General features: G+C 34.2%; 1 protein-coding gene across 2 annotated transcripts in view; it reads right to left on the bottom strand.

The window, feature by feature from the left end:
• Nucleotides 1-7,105: 7,105 nt before the first annotated feature.
• LOC133186872 (sulfotransferase 1B1-like) overlaps nucleotides 7,106-27,421 on the bottom strand; it is a 492,412-nt gene continuing 472,096 nt past the window's right edge. The window contains exons 1-6 of one of the 2 annotated variants that reach the window (XM_061322248.1): nucleotides 17,992-18,052; nucleotides 12,293-12,442; nucleotides 10,034-10,360; nucleotides 9,680-9,789; nucleotides 8,564-8,756; nucleotides 7,106-7,524 (exon numbers count right to left, since the gene is read on the bottom strand). In XM_061322248.1, coding sequence (XP_061178232.1) covers nucleotides 7,406-7,524; nucleotides 8,564-8,756; nucleotides 9,680-9,789; nucleotides 10,034-10,360; nucleotides 12,293-12,440 — 897 coding nt within the window. In that variant the 5' untranslated portion in view covers nucleotides 12,441-12,442; nucleotides 17,992-18,052 and the 3' untranslated portion in view covers nucleotides 7,106-7,405. Of the gene's footprint in view, nucleotides 7,525-8,563; nucleotides 8,757-9,679; nucleotides 9,790-10,033; nucleotides 10,361-12,292; nucleotides 12,443-17,991; nucleotides 18,053-27,421 lie in introns of those variants that run through there. The other variant, XM_061322249.1, reaches the window with a different exon arrangement.

The raw sequence follows: 27,421 nt of genomic DNA, 5'->3' as shown, positions 1-27,421 counted from the left end.
GCGTCAAATGTATTATCTCTCAACAATTTCATTAAAGCAAGCCAGTTACTTTTTTAGTTTTGAAGATTACTTTGTTTATCGTACGAAAGAGCAATACTGCGGTTATGGGAAAAACAGTCTGTTTGTGTTAAATTGCATTTCCGGAAGTTATTATGGAAAAACGTTCATTTGGAGCAATGTGCACAATCCGAATTTACTCTTCGCTCCGGCGTTCCTTTAAGAATTAGTTTGCAGTTATAAGCAGCACTCGCTTCTAGTTTTCTTTAACATCATTACAATTATGCTAATTTATCCCACTGTGGGACGTAGAGGCCGGTCCTTTGGATAAGATCGTTTAAACCGAGGTTCCGTGTCGCACTAGGTGCTGGTACAAAAAAGATCCCTCGCTGCTCAAAGACCATAAGAGCCGAGCACAAATCTTAATTTGCAGCCCTCTTCAGTCAAGTGGTGGTATCTGAATATGAGTCAAAATTCTCGAAAAAACGTTACACACACCCCCTCACAGACATAAAAACAATTATGTATGTTTACATGTATAAAAAATTCAAGTGGAAATCCTAATTTGCTAAACTTCAAATTAAAATGGCTTAGTCACAATACTTCGTATCAGTAAAGTATCAATAAAAATATAATAAGACAATAACATATAGTTTCTCTTAAATTTTGTTAACGTGGTTCACCAAATGTTAGACAAAATATTTTACCAGCACTTCTTTCTCTTGTGTCTTTAAAAAGCCTATAAGAAGCCTTTAAAAAGCCCACGGTGATGGATGTCGCGGTGTATTCAACCATAGGTGTTTAATTTCAGGATTGAGTGTTATGTGTTTTTCTAAGTATGTCTGAATACATTTATTAATAAAAAATCGCTGAAATTAGGACTTTTAAAATTATATATAATATTTCTGTATATAAAAAGACCAAAGGTTCGACACTCGTCATCTTGGATTCCTTTGATGCCTCGGTTTACACTTGATTTTATTCAATATCTACACTTCTCCATCGCATTAGGAGTCTATAAGAGGTAGCTTTGCGTATAAATTGCAAGCAAATGGACGTTTGCTTGAAAATGTATATTTTGTTCAATTTTGAACACTTGAAAATGTCGCTGATATCCTTAATGTGCAACATTGACAGCTAAAACTGTTCTGGTGATAATTTTTATCAATAAATTCATTACGTGTTCACGAGTGTTTCAGATTGAAGATTGGCTGTTGTTGACTATGATTTTATTAGTTAAAAATTAAAGTACACTCGAAAAAAATAAGACGTTATTTTTTATTGCTTCTATAAATAATTCCTTTTTGATAACGTATTTATTTCAGTTATGAATAAAAGATCTTAAAAATAACTAAATATTTGGTCTTAATTGTTTTTAGTATATTTCAATTTTTTCGTATTCATAAGCGATTTATAAACATACGATTTTATAGAAAGGATTTTATAAGAAGTACATTCAATGGATTGAGTCCGATAGGAATAAAATATCTAAAGCACCGGTATGTTCGGTGAAAAGGAATACTGAAAATAATTGACCCGTAATTTTTCTGCTAGTTTCATGCATGATAAATAATTCAACAATCCATAAATAAAAGAAAAGATGATATATGAACAAATGAAACTCCATCTTCTAATCTTCATGAAGGTATATACAACATTGTTTCATTCTGTATTTATTCAGTCATCTGAAAGTTGCTAAGCAGACAAATCGGTAATGCACGCACAACTTTACATGAACTATTTCTTCCTAGGTTCCTGACACAAGTATGTATAACTATTCCTGTCCTTTTGCTGATCTAGAGCGTTTAATTAAGGTTTTGCATTTTGGCCATATCTTGCGCACTGCACACACAAAGCACTATATTTGTCATCAATATTTTCGAGAAATTAGTTTTCCTCTCTAAGTGGATTAGTTGAAAACACAGTCACTACGTTCCCTACACGTATGTACAGCCGCAATCTGACTTTCCTTGCGAATTATTTACATAATATTTTTTTATCCATGTTACAAGTATAGATTACAACACCAGTATAGAAGTCCATGAATGCATTCCAGTTACTAATTGATACTGAGATGCGAAAATCAACATCATTGATAGCTCTCTGCATGGTGCAAGGGTGACAATAGAAAGATTTCTTTTTAGTTATATTGTCTGAAGTAAGGGGCTAGAGGAAGAAATATAATCTAATGTATATAAATTATATAGAACGTTAGTACATTGCAAATCAATTTTATGAGAAATTTTCTACTAAATAACTTAAATAATAATAATAATAATAATACTTTATTTAAAGAAGGTAACCTGATTAGTGCAAGCACTTTTCTTCCCCAGGGCCTTCTGTCAATAAACATTATAAAGTTAACATAGTTATACACATACAAACATATAATAAATATATACATAAATATACAAAGACAAATATGAATCACAAATTATTCTGACATTGTTTTACATAATGTTTTACTTTTTTCTTGAAAGCATTGAGAGTTGGTGACATTTTTATATGTACAGGTAAATCATTCCATAACATGGCACCAGAGTACTGGAAGGAATTTTCAAAAAGTTTACATTTTGAATTGGCACACACAAGTCAACATTAAATTCAGATCGGAGATTGTATTGGTTATTACTTTGAAATTGGAACATGTCATTAAAATAAGTAGGGCAAGAATTAAAGAGGGATTTATATAGTAATACATATTTATTTACAGTAAGTTGTTCATAGACAGTTAGCCAATCAAGTTCATCAAAAAGAGGTCGTGAGGGTGCATCAGGGGGAGCATCTAAAATAAACCTTGCAGCACGTTTTTGAAGCTTATGGACTCTGTCAAGATTTGATCGGGATGTATTGCCCCAAATTGTAAGGCAGTAATCAATAGTAGGCATGATATATGCATTATAAAACAGCTTGCGTGTTTGAGTGGGAAGATATTTTTTAATTTTTCGGAGGGTAGAAATTCTATGTGACAGGGACTTACACACATGGTCGATATGTACATTGTACTGTAGAGAGTTATCTAAATATACTCCAAGAATCTTCTCATGTGTTACGTTGTCTAGCTTCTGATTTGATATGTATAAAGAAAAATCATGCTCTGAGAATTTTGATCTCTTCTGATGTGTTCCTATTAACATGCATTTAGTTTTTGAAGCATTAAGTACCATTTGATTCTGAGAGCACCATTTTTCTATACAAGCAATGTCCATTGATAATGCATTTACAATAGATTGGGAATCTTTGCCGGGGACATGTAGTGTGGCATCATCTGCAAACAAATCTATGTTTGAATTTTTAATATTAAGTGAAAGATCGTTAATGTAAAGTAAAAACAGAAGAGGCCCTAGTATAGATCCCTGTGGAACTCCCGCTGTGACTTGCTGATAAGATGATTGTTTGTTAGACAGATGGACACTTTGAAGTCTGTCACTTAAATATGATCGAAACCACTGTAAAGTTATTTCATTAAAATTATAACACTGTAGCTTTTTAAGAAGAATTTCATGATTTACTAGGTCAAATGCCTTACTGAAGTCAAGAAAGACAGTACCAACAAGCTTGCCTTGATCCATTTCATATAACCATTCATCTGTAATTTTTGTTAGGGCTGTTTGACATGAGTGCAGTTCTCTGAAACCTGATTGAGATTCTATTAAAAGATCAAAGTTTGAAAATAGAGATCGGATATATTTTGCCACATGTTTTTCTATAATTTTTGATAGTGTCGGTAAAATAGAAATGGGTCTGTAGTTATTTGGATCTAGTTTGTTTCCCTTCTTAAAAACTGGTGTAACTTTGGCAAGTTTAAAACTCTTAGGAAAAATACCAGTTGTAATACTAGTATTTATTATATGGGTCACAGGTTTATGTATTATTTGTGCAGTAAGTTTTAATAGACGTGGACCAATGGTATCTACACCTGATGATTTACTAACGTCTAGCTTATTAAGTGAGTAAAGCACTACATCGGGACTTATAAGCGGAATACCAACTATTTCTGTACCCATTTTAGATTGTACAAAATTCAAAAGGCCGTTAATGTCACACTCCTCTTTATTTACACCTTCAATGAGTTTAGTAGAGATATTTGAAAAATGAGAATTAAACATCTCTACAATTTCTTGTGTATCCTCTGTAACATTATTATTTTGTGCCAGTGCGGTCGGAATATAATTTTGTGGAGTAGAAGCTAATTTATTTAATGCGTCCCACATCTGGCGTGGATTTTTGTTTTGCTCTATAGTTGATTTATAATATTTTATTTTTGCAATTTCGATAAGTGATGTTACCTTATTTCGCCATATTCTATAGTTTTCAAAGTCTTTATTTTTATGGAAGTTATTGTGCATGTCAGTAACAAGATCGAAAAGCCCCCCCCCCCCTTTTTCAGTTTTTTTTCTTGAATTGATTTTTAAAAATATGCATATTTTCTCCTATGTTTCGGATTGAGTGAAATTCGTGAAAAACGGAGAGCTCCTTATTTAACAGCTTGCCATTTCACTTGTAAGCATTATCCATGCGAACGCAGATTTGAAATCCAGATATTTGACTATATAAGACACAATCCAAAGCCAAGTAAATTCTTCTTAACCGCGGCTGTGCTTCGAGAATTTCTTGGGTTAACCATTTTGGTCTTGCATCATACTTCACTCTTTTTGTTTTTATTTTTGCATGTTTGTCTAGTACAGTATTAAAAAGTGAATAAAAATTTTTTAATTCCAGTTTGAGCTTTTTTTTTAAAAAAAAAAAATATTGAAATCTCATCTGAGTTTTAAAAATATGTACATATTCAATCACTAAATTACATAATATATAATGCACCCTTTAAAGGTATTTGCACCATAGATGTTTTTTTTTTACTTCTTCGAATTACCACTGCAGCAACTGTAAGCTGTATGTTACACAAGTAGTGTGTACCGACATGATTTTTAAATGAACTATAATGTATAGGGATAAGAACCGCCCATATCCACTAACAGCGGAATTTCGTAATCTCCTCTACCTTACTAATTGACACCTATAATTAGAACTGCACGTAACGCAGTATTAGATCAAAATAGCCGGGGATTTCCAGTTGCATATTTTCAGAAGACTCGGTGGAGTTATCTAACTTGCTTAGTGGCGCTGGATCGCGAACGGAAGTAGTATTAAGATGACAGTAAGCGCTTTGCGCTGCGCTTAGCGCTTAATTACACTTAACTCAGTAAGGCAAGATGGGAACCTTTGTAGGAATTGTTACTGATAAAACAACATAAAATGTAATTAATTACAAGTATTACTTTTACTAAATGTACTGAAAATTAGAAAAGATTCAAATTTTTCAATAAAAAAACAATACGTTCTTGTAATGACATACATGGTACAACACATTATATATATATACTTAAATTTGTACATTTCCAACAAAATTATTAATTTGTATATACAGGTATACTACTAGTATATATATATATATATATATATATATATATATATATATATATATATATATATATATATATATATATATATATATATATATATATATATTTGGGATGTCAACGAATATTCGAGTACTCGACTATCGTTCGATCATACCGACTATCGACTAAAATTTTTTTAGTCGGTTATGCGTTAAAAATTTTCCACTTAATAGTTTTCTTAAATTCAAGGTTAAAAAATTGGATCTGCTCAGTTCATTTATTAACGTATCAGTGTTCTCGTGAGTAAAACTCAGGGAAAGGCTGAACCGGTGTTCGTTTATTGTTCAAAGGAATTTACCCCCCTTTTGCCTATGTACCCCATGTTACATTGTCGTTATGGTGCTGGGGGTCAGATTGTGCAATATTTTGCCTAAGATACTCTATTTTTGAGTCCCCCTCTCTGTCCCCTATTTTGTTAACTGGTTTTTACTTCTTTTCGTCATTTACTCAATAAATGACATAATTCAATTCTACATGATGTTATTTGTTTTTGCCTGCTTTTAACAAAAAACAAGCTCAGTCGTTTAGCAGGAGAACTAAGGAACAGAAAAGGATTTTTTTTTTGTTCGGCAAACATGCATTGACATACTCTAAAAGATCCAGATTGTAAAGTTTCAACCTGCAATTCCGTAAGATCTCGTATAATGCAACTATCAATTAATGAATAATAATTAAACAACTGTTAAATACGTATTTGTGAATTGGGGGACAGTTATGAGCATAATTTAAAGATGTTTCTTTCTGATATTCATATCAATCATTTTAAAATTGTATTGATTGTTTGCAAAAATCTCATAATTAAAATTTATCACATGCTGTCGTTGTTTTTATAAGCGTTACGCTTTAATATCACGGGTCACTGACAATTAAGACACATTCAAATGGCTTCAGATAAGAAATCAATTAAGGAATAACTGTCTAATTTTTTGGATTCATGATGTGATCAATCGAGTGGCTTGCGTGATAATTTGCATAAACGCCTTCGGCGTTTATGCATAAAATTATCACGCAAGCCAATCGATTGATCATCGTCATGAATCCAAAAAATAAGACAGTTATTCCTTATATTTACATGCTCCTGATTCTGCAAATTCCCGTGCTAACAGCCCCGCTTCTGTCTCTATTTGTCCCGCCCCGCACGTGATTTTTTTTTAACCGCGCCTATCGATGAACCAGTAGATTTATGTAGAAATAAAGTATTTTTACAATTTGTAATTTTATCTCGGACAAAGACATTGGAAATGCAAATATTAACGGGTACATGTACTAGCAGCATGAAAAGAAAGGATAAATGCGAGCGTTTGACATTCTGTATATAGATAAAACTTGCAGTAAATATTATATTTGAAATCCAATACATTGGATATACGTAAATGTTAACGATTCAATAATTCGTTGTATAATGGTTAATGGTTGTATAATGGTAATAGCGTATAGATTAAATATTATACAGGCTAGCAGTCTGTTAAAGATAAATAGGAAAAATGACATGAAAAATTAAATTTCAACGAGTACTCGACAATCGTTCGACTAAAGCCTCCGACAATTCGACTAAGTTGTCCGAGTAAAATTGACATCCCTAATATATATATATATATATATATATATATATATATATATATATATATATATATACTCAATACTTATATCTCACAGTAAAAAAACCCACAGGAGTTCGCTTGCCTATCAATTTTACTGAAATTTCTAGTAAATAAAAAAATACGTACACATGTAGTACCTATAATAATAACGTTTTTCTTTCGTATTTATTGAAAATTTCGATAAAATTTATATATAGGTACGCGAACTCCTGTGAAACACACACACACACACAGAACAGTGTCTTTTGCTTCTGTGAATTGTAGCAGTATTATGATACTAAGTTGATATACATGTGTTCTTTAAATCATCAAAGAATGTTACGTCAAACATAAACAGGCATGATGTTAAATCTCGTAGATAAGTTGTAGATCAAAGTCAATATCCTCCATTCCTTGTTTAATCATGGCGTCGTGTCGGTCATTTTGTGAAATCGTGTACCAGTTTTTCCAGTCGCCGACCTCTCCTAATAAAATAAACCCAACATATATTGAGAAATAAATAACGACTACAAACTATTGATGATACTGTAATTTCTAGTTTTTTTATTTTTTTTAAATGGTACATTTGATATTCTTTTTTTTTTTTGGTAAAGCCAAATACATACAAGATAAACAATGTCACTGAAATATTTACATCCACTGAATATTATTTCCTTTATTTCTTAAGAAACTCATTGCCGTTTATCATTGAGTAAACAACACTAGGCAAGCCACCTGCATAAGTTTCTTCAGCAACGGCTGTTCCATCAATTATGCATACAATGACATACTCTTCTATAATACAATATTTATCATGTTTAATAATACTTTGAATGTTTTTTTTATACAGATATAAATATAAACAATAAAATGACTTTCTTTGTTTGTTAGTACGGGAATTAATGTCGCAGCTATTGCAGAAAAAATTTTACATAACCCGCTTACGCGGGTTATGTATTTTTTCTGCAACAGCTGCGACATTAATTCCCGTACTAACAACAAAAGAAAGCATTTTATTGTTTAAAATGCCTTGATGAAGAAGGAATATACATGTTCATGTATCATTTATCATGTGCATGTATCATCGGCTAACTTTGTTTCAAAGTGATAGTTTGGGTCTGATCAAAAATGGCATTCTTATAGCCTTGAAAATACATACGCTGCTTCAAGTCCCCGTTACATGTATTAATGCACTTCAGATTAGGCAACTGCAATTAGAAATTGCATGCAGTGCAACCTTGGGCTCCATCAACAACTGCAAAATAGCTGACAAGGGCTTGGTGTGTAATTATCACCGTAACGAAGGAGACAGGGGGATGTTTTTTAATTAGATGATTGAAGAAAATTCAATGTAAACATAGGAAATCATGTAACAACGCACTGTAGAAATGCATACGTCACGTATGCCAGATTAGACAACCCAATCAACTTCTGCACTTTTCATTCCATTTTTTTTTCTAAAAGTAATAATCAACATACTGTTCGTGAATGTGAAGAAAATCTGCCTGGTTAAACAAAATTTACCTTTGCGGTAAAACTTCGGGAGTTCTCTGCCCATTTCCTTCATTGCTTTGGCTATTTCCCCGTGGTCCTTCGTGTTATCGGAGGCGTCCTTTAGGTTTCGAAAACTGCACTTGTCAGCTATATTACTTGCTAATTCACCAGAACAAGCGACTCCCAGATAGCCAGCTAATTTTAGAATCTCCGACACAGGATCCTGAAAACACACATCAAACAATATAAAAGGTTGTTCCTTCCTTTTTCCAGATGAGAGATGTCCTCAATTTATTACATGTACCTGTCAAGTGCTTGAGGAGAGCCCCCCCCGATAAAGACCCCCGGGCCGTTTCGAATTTTTTTTGTATCATGAATTATCTTAGTTTCCATGTCATATTTGTGATCAATGAATTCGAAAAAATTACCTAAAATAATTGTTAAAAAATTATCCACTCTAGATATAGAAAATTTCATAAAATGTTTCTTTAAGGTAATTTTTTGAATTGACGGTATGAATTTTATCACGCATATGACACTGATGGATAAATAAGAAAAAAGTCCAAACGGCTCGGAAGTCTACATGGAGGGGGGAGGGGGTTCCTGTCCTCAATTACCCGTGCTTTTTATCCTTTGGTGGATAATTGTGGATGTAGAAATCAACGTGTACACAACCGATTCTTTAAATTCTAAAGTCGCTGGATAATAAAATAGTGAAATCTTATCTTAGAAGCCTTCACCAATTTATAACCCTTGATTGAAAAAAAAAAATTAAAACGGGAGTATATATATTGCAGCTGATGGGCAAAAGGTGGGTCGTGCACTTGATGAAAAGTCGTACCTCAAGGATCAACGTAATATCATCTAGTACACTGATAGCAAGGGATGGGAAAGACATATACATATTTACCTGTAGTTCGAGTTTGCATTCATTCCACTCCAAGATGCCAAAGTTATGTTTCAAGCATGATTTTATTTTCTAATTGCATTCGTTTTGCGACAGATAATTAAATGGTAAATTCAATATTTCTCTCCACCTCTAGACGGAAGAGAGATAAAGTCCCTTTCCATCTACGATTAACGAAACAACTAAACACACCCATCAAACAACGTTGTAAGACTGAATAACCGTGAGGCGGGTCTTACTTTTTTCAATTTTTCGTAATAGAGTGTGTGGAGTGAGTATTCTTTGTTGGCCTTTACAGCTCGGTACAGTTCTTTTTGGAAATTGAAATATCCACCAAATGCATTCTTGTCTAAAATTAAATGGGATAAAAATATATAGAGTGACAAATGAAAGCTTTAATTCATGCTTAAGGACAGGGTCCTTATTACTTTTCATGGTTATTTTTCTTGGACATTTTAATTAACAGGATACATATGTATATAGACTAAATACTGTAGTATATGAAAAAGATAACTTGTAAAAAAAAAAGTTGAAAAGCCTGGGGTTTTTAAATGGAGTCGAAGGTGTCCTCAAACACCTTGGCTATATCTTACATTGTCCTACCACTACTTCTTCGAAAAATTCGGGCCAAGAGACAGATCCACACCCAAGTTCGTTGGACGAATGCCAATGGCAGTACCACGACACTGCTACATCTTTGGGATTTCTGATGACGTTAACAACTTTTCGTCCTGACCGGAAGTGCTCCTGTGGTAACCACCGTACCGGCATGTGAGAATTAAATACCCTGGGGGAGGGCAGCTTGTCCAAAGCAGACAGGTCACTTATCAAATCAAGGAAGACGTGTTCTCTGGTGAGAGGGTGATACTCTGCTTTTCCTTGGAGAAGCATGACGATAATCTCCCATACCCAGTGTGTTCCTGTTGAAACATAGCTAACGTCTTGATTATATTATTTCCATTAAAAGGATTAATGTCAAAGTGGTCGATATAAATTTTGACTAAAAATCAATCAATCAATCAACTCAATTAATTATAATATACACGCCAGTGGAAGTCATATTAGAAAAATTGCTAGAATAATTTTTCTAAATATGACTTCCACAGGTATACTCTGAGGATAAACTTTCAGAAAAATTACGAGAAAGTTCGTTTTGCTGAGTGAAAATACATATATAATTTAAAACAGCATTAAAAAGAACGGAGAAAAACTTTTAGGTAGAGAAATACCATGTTACCGTTATGTATACATTATCTCGAAATTACGGAATTATAACTTTCTCGTAATTTTTCATTTACTACTGGTTACAAAGTAAATAAGCGTTAACCTACAATTTAGCTTTATTTTTAGATACATGTATATTAAAACATAAGCCAGGATTGAGTAAAATTTTAATATTTATAAGTATAGCGAAGTTCTTTACATATTTGATTATTTTAATACCCCCCCCCCCTCAATACACACACATAAAGAAATTAAGTTATTATATTAAGGGGCGTAGCTTCCATTGTGGCAATGAGGCAACTGCCTCACTAGATTTTTCACCACCACCACCCTTTCCCATAATCAACAATACATTGCAGATAATACGTAAAATTAATAGCATTTCTTTTAACATTTTAGGCAGTTCTATAATGTTGAATTGAAGTTTTAAAGAAACAAGATGTGTTTGTGAAACACTGATGCCCCCGTATGGCAGCTTATGGCGAAGATTAATGTAAAGTTTCTCAATTGCAAGTCAAAATCGATGCTAAAAGATGAAAAATGTTGGTACCCAAAGAAAGGTCTTGTCTCGAGGAATATACCTGTGAAATTTGAAAGCCCTAGCTGCAACTGTTAAAACGTTACGGCCAAGGTTAAAGTTTTTCAAAAGTAGGTCAAACTCCTAGGTCAAGGTCAAAAGGTCAAAGTGGATGGTATCCAAAGGAAGGTCTTGTCACAAGGATTACATCTGTGAAGAATGAAAGCTCTAGCTCCAACCGTTCAAAAGTTATGGCCAAAGTTAAAGTTTTTCAAAAGTAGGTCAAACTCCTAGGTCAAAGTCAAAGGGTCAAAGAGGTTGATATCCAGCGGAAGGTCTTGTCATAAGGAATACAAATGTGAAGTTTGAAACCCCAGGCACCAACTGTTCAAAAGTTATGGCCAAGGTTATAGTTCTTCAAAAGTAGGTCAAACTCCAAGGTCAAGGTCAAAAGGTCAAAGTTGTTGGTATCCAAAGGAAGGCCTTGCCTAAAAGAATACACATGTGAAGTTTGAAACCCCAAGCACCAACTGTTCAGAAGTTATGGCCAAGGTTATAAAGTCTGATAAAATTTTGTTAAAGTAGTGGGTCAAACTCCAAGGTCAAGGTCAAAAGGTCAAATATGATGGTACAAAAAAAAGGTCTTGTCAAAAGGAATACACATGTGAAATACGAAAGTCATAGCTCCAACCAATCAAAAGTTATGGGCAAGGTTAAAGTTGACAACAGACAGACAGATAGACAGGACAAAAAAAATATACCCCCGGGATCTTTCGATCCGGGAGCATAATAAAAGCAAAGTTTAATAAGATGCGCTTTCACCTTTAAATGTTTCAAAAGTTTTAGTAAACATATTTTACAACATGTAGTATCATGCTGAAGTCTTAAATAAAGAAACCAGTACAGCAAAAGAAATTTTATTGCATTTTAAAACCCCCAACTCCATTTTGTGTCGGAGTGCCCCCCTCCCCATGACACCACCCGGAACCTGCTGGGGGCTTAAGGCGCCTCAGACCTCTTGCTGCTACATGTATGGTTTTGCCTCACTAGAATTTAAAGTCAAGCTACGCCCCTGTAATTTATATAGTCCAGTAACTGCTAGATGACGTACCACACTTGGGAAACGTTATCATAACTACATCATCTTCGCGTGTTTTCATGTCTCGTAGAGCCTCCAAGTGTTTCCTAGCATCTTTTGCTAGAGGCGGAAAAGGCGGGAAACAGCAGTCATCAACATGAACCAAATCCTCAAATGGCATATCTGTAAAGTATATATGGATTACTGTATCTTGGAAAAATTGATCTTAGTGTACTGAATATAAGAAAACTTTGTACACTTTACAGAATTTACTAAATTTTTACGTGTAGGTAATTGCCGTCATGCACTGATAACACACGTGTATTATTAAATGCATAAATAGCCCGGTTTCCTGGTTCATCCTTGCCAAGGCAATGCTAGTGTTGCGGAGTATACGAAGCATAACAGAAACAGGGAACCAGGCTAAATGCATAAAATACAAGTAAAATTGATGCAAAGCATCAAATCGGCAGCAAACAAAATTTAAAAAGAATTTAAGCTTCCAAGGAAAGCACAAGCTAGTCAAAGCTGGAAGAATTATCATTTTTATTTCAGACTGTCTTCAAGGCAAAAAAAAAAAAAATAAATAAAATAAATAAATAAATAAATAAATAGAAATTTTAGTGCATTTGTTAATTAAATCGATTCATCGATGTTATAAAGTCAGTGATAAATGATAAAAATTTATTGTCATCAAAATGAAGATGTTCAGGTGTCAAGATGAACCACGGGCTATGCCATTCTCTATCAAGAGTTGTCGTTCCCGCTGCGCTCCCACATACTCCTCTGTCAACGCTTGTTATACAAGATTCTTGAAAAAAAAATGTATATGGTAAAAATTATCTTAAAAATTATCTTTAATCTTTTTATTTATCGGTAAAAAGGACTTATTTTTAATCTGGCATACCCTTAAAGAATTTTTTATCCAAGTTTTAAATTTTTACCACGCAAAACAGTTCCTTAATAATCGAGAAAATAAATCATTTTAAGGGATGATGGTTTTAAAATTATTGATAAAATATCATTTTTATTGATAATTACATTAATTCAGTACGATTTTAACTATAATTTTTCACTATTTAAAATTTGTACAAGAATCTTGTACAACGAGTGTTGACAGAGTGTTGGGAGCGCAGCGGAAGACAACTCTGGATAGAGAATGGGGCTATGCTGCACGTGGCGCGATGTAAAATGTAGAAAAATTATCCTTGTGTCATTCGCAGCTGTGGCATATTCAAAAAAAACTTTTACTAGTTGAACAACTTTTTCAATTTTTATTCATCATGCACTTTTACCCTTTTACCACTTAATTAATATCCGGAAAATCTTAACGATTTGCGTTCATATCTTACACACTTTCAGGTTGGGAAGTACCTATTGTAAACTCTTTTAATGTAATCATAAATTAATAATTATCTTATGAAAAATGAAATTGAAATTGAAACATAATAACAACAATTAAGACTTAGTTTAAAGCAAGTTTTTTTGAAATAATTTACTCATGATTTTCTACATGCTATCATTAAAGATTTATTTTACTGAAATAATAAAGAAATAACGTCTCATTTCTCCATGTGCACTTTCTAACACAACCACAAATAGATCGGCCACTGCTGCGGCCGACAATAACTCAGAATATTCGGAGAGCTCTAGACATGCTTACTGAAGAGTTCTAATTCTGATGTTAGTTTTTATGCAGTGAAATTGATCTGCCCTTTGATGTAAGGAAATCTACAGAATATAACACAATTTGAATTATATCAGAGTATTCTTGACATTATATTAGTAAATATTCCTGGAAAAATATGGCAGCTAGATTACTTATGTTGAAAACGAGTTAGAAAAACTCAGTATGTACACCTTTATTTGATATATAATTTTCTCAAAATAAAAAAAAAAACATTAATATTTAGACCTAACTTGTCTGCTATCCAAATTTACAAAAATTTCAGTTTGTAAACTACGGTAATGTCAAGAGTAGCCTTTTCTCACGGAGGTAGTCATATGTATCGGAATAGAACTAAATGTACATTTTTTTAAATTTTAAATTCGCCCACTTGCGATGAGGGCGAAAATTTCCCAGTATGTGCATTATGCAAGAATACATAAAGCAATAGTAACAAGAGTGTTCCAAGGAACGCATGTGTCGCCTGCTTTGTAGCTTTATTACAAATTAAACAAGCATTCTGAGAGTATTGCATTAGCAATACTAGACCCCTACCGGCAAGTGCATGTAATCTGGTTCCCGTTAAGAATTGAAAATGCCATAATTCTGTCAAAAATTAATGAAGCGGGACGAAATGCGAACTTGATCTATAACTAATCAAGGTAAAGCCAAATACCAAAAATCAGCTCAATATCTACAAGCGTTTAGAAGAAAATTGCGGAAAACCCGTAAAAATTGAAAAGGCCGTAATTTCGTCAAAAATCAATGAAGCGGAACGAACAGACGGACGGACAGACTCAGAGGAAACCTATAGTCCCCTCCGGTTTCACCGGTAGGGGACTAATAAATACGAGTGGTCAGCTTTTTATTAGTCCCCTACCGGTGAAACCGGAGGGGACTATAGGTTTCCTCTGAGTCTGTCCGTCCGTCTGTCTGTCTAGCTGTCTGTCTGTCCGTCTGTCTGTCTGTCTGTCTGTCACTCTGTCTGTCTGTCAGTCTGTCCCACTTGGTTTTCCGCACTTTTTTCCTAAACGCTTGCAGATATTGAGCTGATTTTTGGTATGTGAGTGTATCTTGATGAGTTACAGATCAAGTTTGCATTTCATTCCGCTTCATTGATTTTTGACAGAATTACGGCCTTTTCAATTTTTACGGGTTTTCCGCAATTTTCTTCTAAACGCTTGTAGATATTGAGCTGATTTTTGGTATGTGGCTTTACCTTGATTAGTTATAGATTAAGTTTGAATTTCGTCCCGCTTCATTAATTTTTGACGGAATTATGGCATTTTCAATTCTTAACGGGAACGGAACCAGATTATACTTGCCGGTAGGGGACTAGTATTGCTAATGCAATACTCTCAGAATGCTTGTTTACTATTAGTATGATAGTTCATGCATTTGCCTGTAAAGGAAAAAGAGCATCCATTGATGGTATAAGACTGCAATAGAATATGACATTCACAGAAAATATGGTTCCCCAACGTACCTTCAAATGATAATTAAATGTACGTATTTTCAAGGTATAGTGGGTCTTTGCTCCATGTTTTTGTTAGCCAAAAAATGTATATACATGTATTTACGCAAACTTTGAGTAAAGACCCACTCATATCGAAAAATTGTGTTACAGTATGAGAAAATGATCACGTTTGCCCTCTTTAGTGTGTGTATGCTTTTTCATGGGCAAATAATTTCCATCTTTGTGAAATTTTTGCAAATTGTGGGGATTTTACATAAAGTATTCTTTAATTTTAGATGAAATATCAAATGAAATTTTGTTATGATTGAGATTTAATTTTTCACCTTCATGTTTGTCGCATGCACTATAGGCATTGCGCTAGCCTTGTTCGCCCGTCTTCTTTACAACATGATAAATAGTCATTCAAATACCATCTTCGCTAGCCAAGGGTTTCTGATTCACTACTTTCTTCTAGGCGATTTAAGAGGTCTTCAGAGCTCATGTTTATTGTTATACTGTGTACAAAATGCCGACTTTATTTAAAATTTGCTTACTTACTTCTTCACAATGAAGAGAGTAGCGAATCAGAAACCTTTGACCAGCGATGTTGAAATGCGAGAAATGAAAAACGCGATGTAAACAACTATTTACAAGCAATGTTTCGATGTGGAGCACCTTTTGATTATGAAAGCAATTCACTCGCTTAAAGCTGAACACGATTCGTAAAATGAAGAGTTATTTTTTATTTTTTCCGCCATTTTAAATTTTTTTCTCAAGGCATGTTGTTTTCCAACCGCTATACAATGTATGAGCCTAAGCTTTGTTTACGGTTCAGTTTATTTTGATTCAAGGATCGTCTCCGTCAATGTCATTGTGATATACTTGGCGCGATAAAAATGATTTCTGTATGCCTCTGTCACGCCAGGAAAAAATAATAAGATATTCGATATATGGTGTCCGGATAGGGCCATTTGCAAAAGCTCAACAACACGTCATCGAGCTAACACACAACGCGCCATCATGCTAACACAATTATACAAAACACGTCATCGCGCTTATACACAACACTCGCGCTAACACAACTTTACACAACACGCCGTCGCGCTGTCACACAATACGCCGTCGCGCTAACTCAACTTTACACAACACGCTGTCGCGCTGACACACAACTCGCTAACACAACGAGTTGTGTGTTAACGCTACGGCGTGTTGTGTGTTAGCGCGACGGCGTGTTTTTCTGAACGCGCTGTTGAACTTTTGCAAATGGACCTATCCGGACATGATAGATATCAACTGCAAGGATCAATGCATCAAAAAGTGAAATAAACACAAATGCACCTTTAATGAAATAAAACTTAAACAAAAAGGACAAGGTGAGATATAATATAGTACACGCCGCAGCGGCCAGCTAAAAGCAAACAGGTGTAACGAATGCGAAGGGTTTATATTCCCAAGTGCTGATATAGGAGATAGGGAAACTAATATGGCGTATGCCTATTCAACTTTAATTTTTTGGTCAATTTGCTCTACGAAAATTGATTTTTATTTTGTTATTTCGAAATATGTAACTTAAAAAACCCCCCAGACCTCACACAGGTGTCAGTAAAGCGAGTGTCCGACACCAGTATTTTCTCGGTGCTAATTTTACCAGCAACAATTCTAATTTAGTCCACGTGGTGTCTGCTTAGCTAAACAAAATTCCAGAGTGTCTGGTCATCCACTGAAGTCAAATTAAAAACAACCAATCACAAGATTTTAGCCCTACACCCCCAATCTTTGTAGCAAGCTTGTTGACCGCAGATCACTGTTTGAAAATCATGCAAACATGACAATAATTCATTTGTGTATGAGCTATAGAGCAGTACGTTCTTCTGCATGATTTTTAATGTTTACCTTGTAACTTTGACCTATTTTGTGTTTATAATGTGAAAACCTGGAAGTGAATTTTTAATACTATTACTTATACAGATACCCCTGTTCGAGTTAGTGAAGTCCACCTGTCCTTAAGTTGGAGACCTTTAGTCTGACCAAACGTATCTTTATTTTGCATTAAGTTTCAAAGGTTTGTTTACTCAAATTTGAACTCGAGTTGCCTATACATTCTTTCTGGAATGGTACTCAAGGATTTAGAAAAAAGAAAACCAAATACAAAGTAGATGAAGCAAAATTGGGTCAGTGGTATGTTTTATTTTTGGAGGGCCTTTCAATTATAAGACAAACAAGCAAAAAGGGTGTATGGTCGAAGGTCTGGGGTTGGATAAAAATCAATAAACGCAACAAATCTAGGTATTTCCTTTCCATAATAATTATATTATGCCGAAAAATAAATTGTATTTAACTCCAAGGTGAATATTAAATAAAGCAATTAAAGACACTATTTAAGAAGGAATCCATTAAAATGTTTTGTATAACGACAAAGATTTAAAGACTGATATTCTTTTACATGCAGGTATGTAAGAGCAGAAGAGTTATTCCATTGAGTGACTTTGAATACAAACCCTAAAATCTTAAAATAATTTTTTTTACAATAGCCATATGCCACTGGACAATGACCTCAACAGCTGCTTAATCTAAATATAAAATAAGCAAGCAAGCAAGCATGCAACACACCTGCACTGGTGGCTTAAATTCCCAATAACTATAGATCCTTTGTTTAAATCCGGAGAAAGAAGGTGTGTAATTCAGGTAACTCTCCTTTGGAAACTAGCTCTGAGAAAAGGACACGTTAAAAACCTTCAAGCAAAATCAGATGATTTGTTTTCATTCAACATTCGAGAATCATGCTTTGTTCAGACGTATAAAAAGGCACCATGTAATCCATGGACTGGAAATGTGGAGTAGGTTTTAGTATAAATAGAAAGAACTATTTTACTCATTACTTGAATGATAATGATTTTTCCAAAAAAAAGTATTTATTATTTATATGATTTCAGCATACCTTGTGGAGCATTTGATAGATCTACAATCGTGTTAATTTATCCCAGAGAGTTATCTCTCTTATCAGAGGAGTAAGCGTTCTTATAAGATTCTTTATATGTAAAAAAGAAAGAAAAAAAAAAACATTTGTTCTTGATACTGTATATGTTTGTATTCAGATGAAAAAAACCCATCTATTTTCTTTTGCCTATACTTTTCAAACTGTTTTTTTTTATATTTGACAAAAAACATTTAAATCCTGTTTTAAAAGCCTTATATACAATTTGGATAAGTTCTACGTTTTAATGGACCATTTTAAAAATGCTTTAATGTATCAAGTATCATATGTAGAATGTTTATTAGTATTTTTTATTTTGTCTATTGAAATTTTTTTTAAACTCTTGCTAATGGGCGTAATTCCTTTTTTTTTTTTTACAAGCGCATAAAACATTGTGGTATTCTAAGGAAGCAGCCCTTTATTATGTTCTTTTTAGTATGAATTTAATAGGTATTACACTAAATATTATTTTCATACACACCTCATATTTTTAGGTTGTGAAAATAAATTATTACTCATCCTATTCTCTGAGTTAAAATTTCTTCATATCATGGTATGATATAAAAATCACTTCTGAAAAAAAAAAAAAAAAAAAAAAAAAAATAAGCAGCGCTTAATACCTCATACGATTTTTCATTTGAATATAATGCTAGAGCTCTTGATGAAAATCAATGTTTGGAAGTTAAAAAAATTGAAATAGAGCAGAGGGTAATTAGTCCTTAAATGATATATCCATCGTTCGATTATTGACATTGTTCTTTAATAAATGACCTGTTGTAAATACACTTTCTAACAAACATTCCTTTCAAGCCTTTGGAAGAATGTTCCTACTGCATTTAGTGGAGATGCATGCAGACTCCCAGTATTACATAAGAAAAAGGACAAAAAATTCTGACTATGTTATATGTCGAGTGTCTGCTGTGACCGAGGGTATTAACCAGGGGAATTGTAGGCTTTTATGAATGTTTCGAAATATTGACATACTGTTGTGAAAATATTGAAAATTTACCAATTAAATCGCAGACGAGCAAAATGAATTTTTGCAGAAGTAGAAATGTGATGAGTTTAGCATTAAAGAAAATGTAATCAATAATGATAAAAATACTAGTAAATTGTAGCACAACGGGTTCAGGGGGGAAGGGCGGTCAGGGGACCCGGACCCCCTCCCCATCAAGGGTTTTCAGTTGTATTAAACTTGTTTATTAAAGTACACTTTACACTTTTGTAACTTGTGAAAGAATGGCCCTTTCTAAGTTGATTGGAGGAGTCATATATATATATATATATATATATATATATATATATATATATATATATATATATATATATATATATATATATATATATAAGGCTGTGCCGAACCCCATATCCCTTCCCTAACGTAATACGTATTTTATTTTCATTGGTATGGACCCCATTTTCCCTTCTGAAAGAATCTTGGATCCGCCCTTGAATCACTGATAACACTCTATATTTCAATCTGTATTTCATGAATATAAGAACACTTCTCATCATTCGTGGTAGGACTCACCTGATATAAAAACCTTCAAATGATGGAATTTAGCCATTTAACTCTTTGTTCTACGAAATATGAGAAAAATCTAGAGGTACTGTGAGCACTGAGCTCACAAACTGATACCTCTGCTCTTATATAAGTATTATGACAAAGTCATTGTTTTGCAATGGAAAATCCTAAATATCTGTCCTATCAGTACATAAAATAGGAGGTTTACAAAAGCATCGTGTAGTAAAGATTCTGTACATGTCTCATTACATTTTATTCAGTGGTATAGGAGGGGTTGCAGATAAGCGATGGCTATACCCAAGTGATTCGAAAGTACGGACGGACACCTCCATCACCGCATCATTTTCTCGTTATTCGATATTTTCTGTGTAGTTTGTTATGGTAATTTTTGACTACGGAGTCTTCGGAATTTTTATATTGATATGTATCGTAAAACCTATAGTTACTAATCATATCTCCAAAGGTAGTATTACTTAGTATTCTCAATTGATTTAATATACAGAGGTTTAATAAACATCTTATTTAGAGTTCAATAATGCTGACCGCTAATTTGTAATGTATATTGGATGAATAGGAATGGAATTGTCGTAATAATAGAGACTAGTATTGCAATCTCCCTATAATGTTTCCTTGTAATTTGTAACAAGCTGTATCTTTTTTCAATTCAATCAAGAATATCATAGTCACTAATTTCGATATAAGATGAATTTCTGGAAGATTATACATCACACAGACGAATGTATCTTAATTATCTAAATTGACAAAGATTCTGTCGTTACCTATATCCACTGAAAGCCAGGTTTTGTGTTCTCTAGAATTTTTGTTTGAATTTACTTCTGCATAGCATGACTTAACCAGCCAATGTTCTATCATTATATTTGATGCAGATCCACAAATAAAATGACGGTACATGTAGTAGTTTCATGTCTTACGAAAAATAATTATCATGACCTACATGTTTTTTTTTTTTTTTTTTTTTTTTTTTTTTGCAAAAATAGTATCAAACTTTACAGTTTGTTTGAGGAAAATTGAATCATTCAATTTATCGTGCGACGTACTCAAAGGATAATGGGGTCTTTTACCACCTATATTCTAAGAGCTCATTTTAATTAATGAATGAAATACTAAAAAAAAAGTTTTGCTTTGCTTTATATACGTAACAATAGATGGCGTGTGCTAAAACAAAAAATGCAGACGTTGATAACTATGGTATGGACAATTAAAAACAGTTCACATTACACACATGATAGCTTTAAACTCAAAATGCACTGACAGTAAAAATAAACTAAAAATTTGACCATCTCTTATCTGAGATTGTTTGTTTTCTTTTCACGTTGAATGCTTCAACCAAGAGCTGTATAAGATAAGATCTTTATTTAAAGTCGGGTTTAAACAATGAAATAGGAAGATAACAAACAGTATTCAGGCCCAAAAGTACAATTAAACAGAGCAAACACGGAGCTATAAAAAGAGGTGGGATCAGGTGCCATGGAGGAGTAAGATCGACCGGTCACGCCCACAGTGTGACCTTGTCATGATCGGAGTAATCCGTGGATAATTTAGAATGAAAACAACAGCCAACAATTTGGATGAAAGACGTTAGCCAACGACAGACTGTATTTGCAAACAAAGTCATTGTATCTTACAAAGAATTTGCAAAATGTTGACTTTTAACCAGGTTATTGATCATCAAATTATTTGTCAGTAGCTTGCCTCGTTATAGATATTGTTCCTACGTGGAACATTTCCTTGCGTTCGAATTAAATGGGAGACATATACTCCATATGCAGTTGATAATGGAACATTGATACATAAGTAAGGGAAGTTGACGATAGAAAAGTTGAAGCCACATGAATCACGTTAATCACAAACTTAGTTTGCCATCAATGTCTTCCCTAGTAAAACAGTTAAATATTAGTTAAACATCTAAATATAAAGTAGATGTGTCAGACGCTGTGGTGTTTTTTATTGCGAGTTCAGTGGGATATATCAAATCAACGTTTGAATGAAAATGAATATAATTGTTAATTGATAAAATGTCATCAATATATCTAAATGTCTACCGTAATTGAAGGTGACAGAAAGAAACTTCTTTTCATGTACAGGTTTTTGAATAAAATCTTCTTCATAAGAATACAAAAACAGGTCTACATATAATGGGACACAAATGGTCCATGGGAACCAACAATTGTAAGAAATCCTGGTCTCTAATGACTTCATAGATACAAGTATTGTCAGTGTACAATGCTACACAATGTTATGCAAATTACCATTAAACATGTCATAGTTTGTTATTGTATCCACTACAGCGTCCTCCATTGTAATTGTTATGAAATCTCGACCTAGATCTTCCATGATCTTGAATTGAAATATTCAGCAGCATATAAATGTTATTTTTTTGTGTTGGCCGCTAATACGGTTGTTCCTTTGCCAGGACAATGACATGTATATCTCTGCAGGAAGTCATGGGTCGGGGTGCGATCTGTTAATATAGCTTTGGTCACAGTAAGAAGACGGTTCATCCTACATTTTCTTGATCAGAGCATTTGAATGATATCAAGTTGTCCGATCTTCGGATCCAGATATGCTATTGTGGCTATGTTCTCTTTCTGTGTCTTTTACTGCTTGGATCAGATTTCCCGAAACATGTGAATCCATTTTGTCTTGTTTTCATACTGATTTTGACTACAGAATACTTCGTTTACCTGATCAATAGAGAGGCCTCACCGTGGGATGGGACATTTCGGCAGAAGGTGTTTCTCCTCCCAAACACCAGATCCCACCTCTAGTGTAATTGTCCTGTTCTTTATAAGATTTATGAAGAAAACACTTGCTGTGGCCTTCAACTCGACATTTAGATATATCGACGACGTATTGTCAATTAACAATGTTTATTTCTATTCTTATGTCGATACGATATATTTCGGCGAGCTTGAGATAAAAGATACCACAGAGTCTGACACATCTGTTTCATATTTGGATATTTTACTTGAAAAAAAAACGTTAATGATAATCTAACAACCAAGCTTTATGATAAACGTAATGACTTTAACTTTTCAAGCGTCAACTTCCCTTACTTATGCAGCAATATACCTTCATCACCTGTATACGGGGTTTATATCTCTCAGTTGATTCGATACGCAAGAGCATGCTCTACGTATGCTCTACGTATGCACAATTTCTAAAACGAGGTAAATTATTGACAAACAAGTTGATGAAACAAGAATATCAGCTGTCTCGTTTAAAGTCATCATTTCGTAAGTTCTATGATCGATACAATGACCTTGTCAGCAAATACAATTTATCATTGAGTTATATGCTGACTGACGTTTTTCATACTAATTATTAGGCCATTATACACACTGAATTGTCGACGGATTTTTCCGTTTTATCCCGATCATGACAAGGAGCACACGGCGGGTGTGACCGGTCGGCAGGGGATGCTCAATCCTCCATGGCACCTGATCCCACCTCTGATGTTTTGGAGGTCCGTGTTTGCTCTGCTCCTATTTTGTATTGTTTAATGGACTTTTGAGCTTGAATATTGTTCGTTATCTCCATATATTTCATGAGATTGATCATGGTTCGTTAGCTTCATCTTTTTCATTTTAACCACCGAGCAAGCATATCTGCTGGTGGATAGTATGTCACTGAGCATACTTGTTGCTAGTAATATATTCTGCTATTCACAGGAAGAACAATTCTAAAATGGCTGGCATGTAGTGCAGCATTTAAAAAGTGTTCATTCTGTTGAGTCTGAAATGGGCACAGACTCAACAGAACGGTTGGTGTTCCTCGGCCCTTCGGATAATTCTTAGGGAAATAAAAGATTTTTTATGCTAATGCCATGTGCATCGATCATACAATTAATCAAATACAAAGAAATACATTCTAGTTTTTGTGATTATGGATGTTGCCCATTACAGATTTATTAATTCGCTACATGTTAAGGTAAATAATAATTCGAATCATTTCGTCGGTTGCCGAAGCTGAAATCTTCCAACAAAGGTAAAGATGCTGTAAACTATAGAAAAATTTTAATCTTTAAAAAGTTCAGTCTTGCATTCAACCATAATTTAAGTTGAAGTCTACATCATTTATCTCCTAGAAATATTCCCAGCTGTTTCATTCGAACCTTTGAATTTTAAGGAAACCCTGTTGTGCCTAGACATTGACGACCATTTTAAACGAAATTTCTTCTTTACATTAGTCCTGCCGGACACATCATTACTGGTGATGTAAATATAGCTGAAAAGACGGCTTGAAAGCACTCTTTGAAAGATCCAAACTTCAGATTGCCCCTATCTTACAAAATTAGCGACAGAACATTTCTATAACGGCTTCCAGTGAAGAGTATGCTGGACGATAGGCTAAATACTAGTATGAAGAGGAAGACCTCAACAGTTGTCAGAATGGAAAAAGAGTAATAAATGCATATGAGGGTCTCAAATTACTAGTGCAATTGAGGAAAATGTGTACCACCTATCCTACTTTCTTCAGCAGAAAATGTTTACCACGTATCCTACTGTTTTCAGTAGAACATGTTTACCACCTATCCTACTGTCTTCAGTAGAAAATGTGTACATGTACTGCCTATCGTACTGTCTTCAGTAGATTGGAAGTAACAAAAGAATTTGATTGATTAATTGTTGCTTTACGTCCCAATTGAGAATTTTTACTCATATAGAAACGTCACCATATACCGATGAAGGGCTTCAAATTTATACCTTTACTCGGCGCTCAGGACCATTGAGCAATGAGGGATCTTTATTGTGCCAACGCCTACCGTGACACGGAGCTTTGGTTTTTAAGGTCTCATCTGAAAGAATCGCAACTTTTACTTCAAAGCGTCTATCGCTTGGCGAAGGAACAGTTACTACCTATTTTTATTGACTCAGATCTATCGCGACTGGGGCTTGAATCCACAAACTTTTGATCACGGAGCTACAGATCTACCGACTGAACTACCGTGACGGTCTAGAAGAATTAGATTTGGATAGAATATATGAATATGTAATAGTTTTTTCAAAAAGACTTACATCAACATAGTTTTGCTATATATGGCTCATTATTACAACTGTAATTTGGCGGTTATCATATTTTAGCGCATTTAAGCACCACCTCTTGTCTGGTTATTCAAGTACATACTAATATATGATTGTTTAGTTTGTTTGTTTATTGTTTAACGTATTTTTCACTCATTTGGAGACGCACTTGCCGGTGGAGAGTTGCAAATTTTGACCTATACTCGGCACTCAGGGCCATTGATCATGAGCAGTGAGAGATCTTTTTCGTGCCAGCACCTACTGCGACACGGGACCTCGGTTTATACGGTCTCATCCGAAGGACCGGTCTCCACTTCCCACAGTGGGAATCGAACCCGCGATGTAAGGATCAACTCCTTACTCCGCGACTCTAGAGCAAACGCTCCAACCACTGCGCCACGCGGGCGACTAATATATAATTGATTGATTGATTGTATATATGTTGTTTAACGGCCCATTCGAGAATTTTCACTCATATAGAGACGTCACCATATACCGGTGAAGGGCTTCAAATTTTGACCTTTATTCGGCACTCAGGGCAATTGAGCAGTGAGGGATCTTTATCGTGCCAACGCCTCCCGTGACACGGGGCCTCGGTTTTTAAGGTCTTATCCGAAGGACCCGCAACTTTCACTTCAAAGTGCCGAGCGCATGGCGAAGGAACAGTTGCTACCCATTTTTTATCGACTTAGGTCAGTCCTGGCCGAGATTCGAACTCACGACCTCCCGATCACGCAGCGAGCGCTCTACCGACTGAGCTACCGTGAACGGTAATATATAATTGAATATACATATAGAATCTTGGTTCAAACGCACTTAATTATGAATATGCTAATCTGTAGATAAAAAGATTACACTAAACTTTGAGTGCGCTAATTTATGTTCGTTTAAAATATTCAAAAAGTGGTATAAATCAAAAGTGGATTCTCAAAAACTTTAAAAAAATTGAAATAACATTTTCCCCCAAACAAACATAAATAAAAGGCAGGATATATGTACAACCATTCCATTCAAGGAGCAGGATTTTCACATCATAGACAACTGTTTCTTTAATAAAAATTATTCTCGGAAACTAGTATGTATATCTTATGAATTGTCACCTACAAAATTACTAGGTAAAAATTATTCTGATAATAAAAACCAAGTACTGTGAAGTTGATATTAAAAAGATCCTGGATATTTCCATTGATTATATCTATGTAGACTTTGAAGACCAAGTCTACATACGATATCTTTTTTTTTATTTATCAGTCTAGATCTGTTTAAGTCAACACGTTTTAGTATTCTTATGAAAGCGAATATATTACCAAATTCTACAAATATAAAAAAATTAATTCTGCTTTGACTTTCAATTTGCATAAAAATATATCGACGGCGTTTAACCAATTATTACTTCCAATCACATGTCGACTCGAATTTATCCTAGTTAACTTAAAATAAAAGACATGGTCACCACAGAATCTGCCATTTTTTCACACCTAGATGTTTTACTAAATATAGAAAACCAACAACTAAACTTTAAACGAACGGGATGTCCATCGTAAACTTACCATTTTAACTGGTGTATGTGTCCATGTCTCCCAACTGATTTGGTTCCTTGAACGACCAATTTCTAAACTTCTGTGTCAGCCCATTGACAAATAAGTTGATGTTATACAATGAATTAATCCTGTGAACATTTGTAACATTCTTAATCATAAAAAAGTTTAATCTTGCACCATATTTCGAATTGAAGTCTACACCTGCATTTTCTACAGATATTCTCAAACTGTTGCCTCTAAAATTTTCAGTTACCTGGGTATTAACAAACCTTACAGTGTCTTGATATTGAACATCAAAATCAAAATACTCTTACGTTCTTGCTCTTCCTCTTTTTCAACGGACACGTCATTACTGATAATGTTAATATACTGTAAATAATTTTTATTCGCGATAACTATTTTCGTATAATTAAAGGAAACTGTTTGCAAGCGAAAATTTCATTCTCTCGTATATTGGTATTGTTAAGGAATTGTTGATAATTACCAAATAGATATCTCTCGAAAATAAGGTGTTGCGAAAATATAGTGATCTACAGTAGTTGAAAATGACGACCTTAAAAGGAAATTTGAAGGCAACGAACAGTACTCAAGCTCAAAAGTCCATGGGAACAAAACAAACTGGACTTCTAAAACATAAGAAGTGGGATCGGGTGCCACGGAGGACTAAGCATTCCCTGTCGACCAGTCACACCCGACATGTGCTCCTTGTCATGATCGGCAAATTGAAAAATTGTAGATAATTCAGTGTAAAAATAATGGCTTTACAATTTGAATGAAAAACGTCAGTCAACGTTCGACTTAACGATAGATTGTATTTGCAAACAAGGTCATTGTATGGATCATAGAATTTGCGAAATGTTGACTTAAAACAAGACTGTTGATATTCTTTGTATGCAGAATATGCTCTTGCGTATCGAATCAACTAAGACGCAGTATCTCCATATGCAGGTGATTA

The sequence above is a fragment of the Saccostrea echinata genome, unplaced genomic scaffold, assembly GCF_033153115.1.
Source record: "Saccostrea echinata isolate AGI-Se365-2 ecotype Australia unplaced genomic scaffold, CSIRO_AGI_Sech_v1 ptg000014l, whole genome shotgun sequence".
NCBI lineage: Eukaryota > Metazoa > Mollusca > Bivalvia > Ostreida > Ostreidae > Saccostrea > Saccostrea echinata.
Note: the sequence above shows the minus strand (reverse complement) of the source record. Positions and strands in the feature narration are given on the sequence as shown.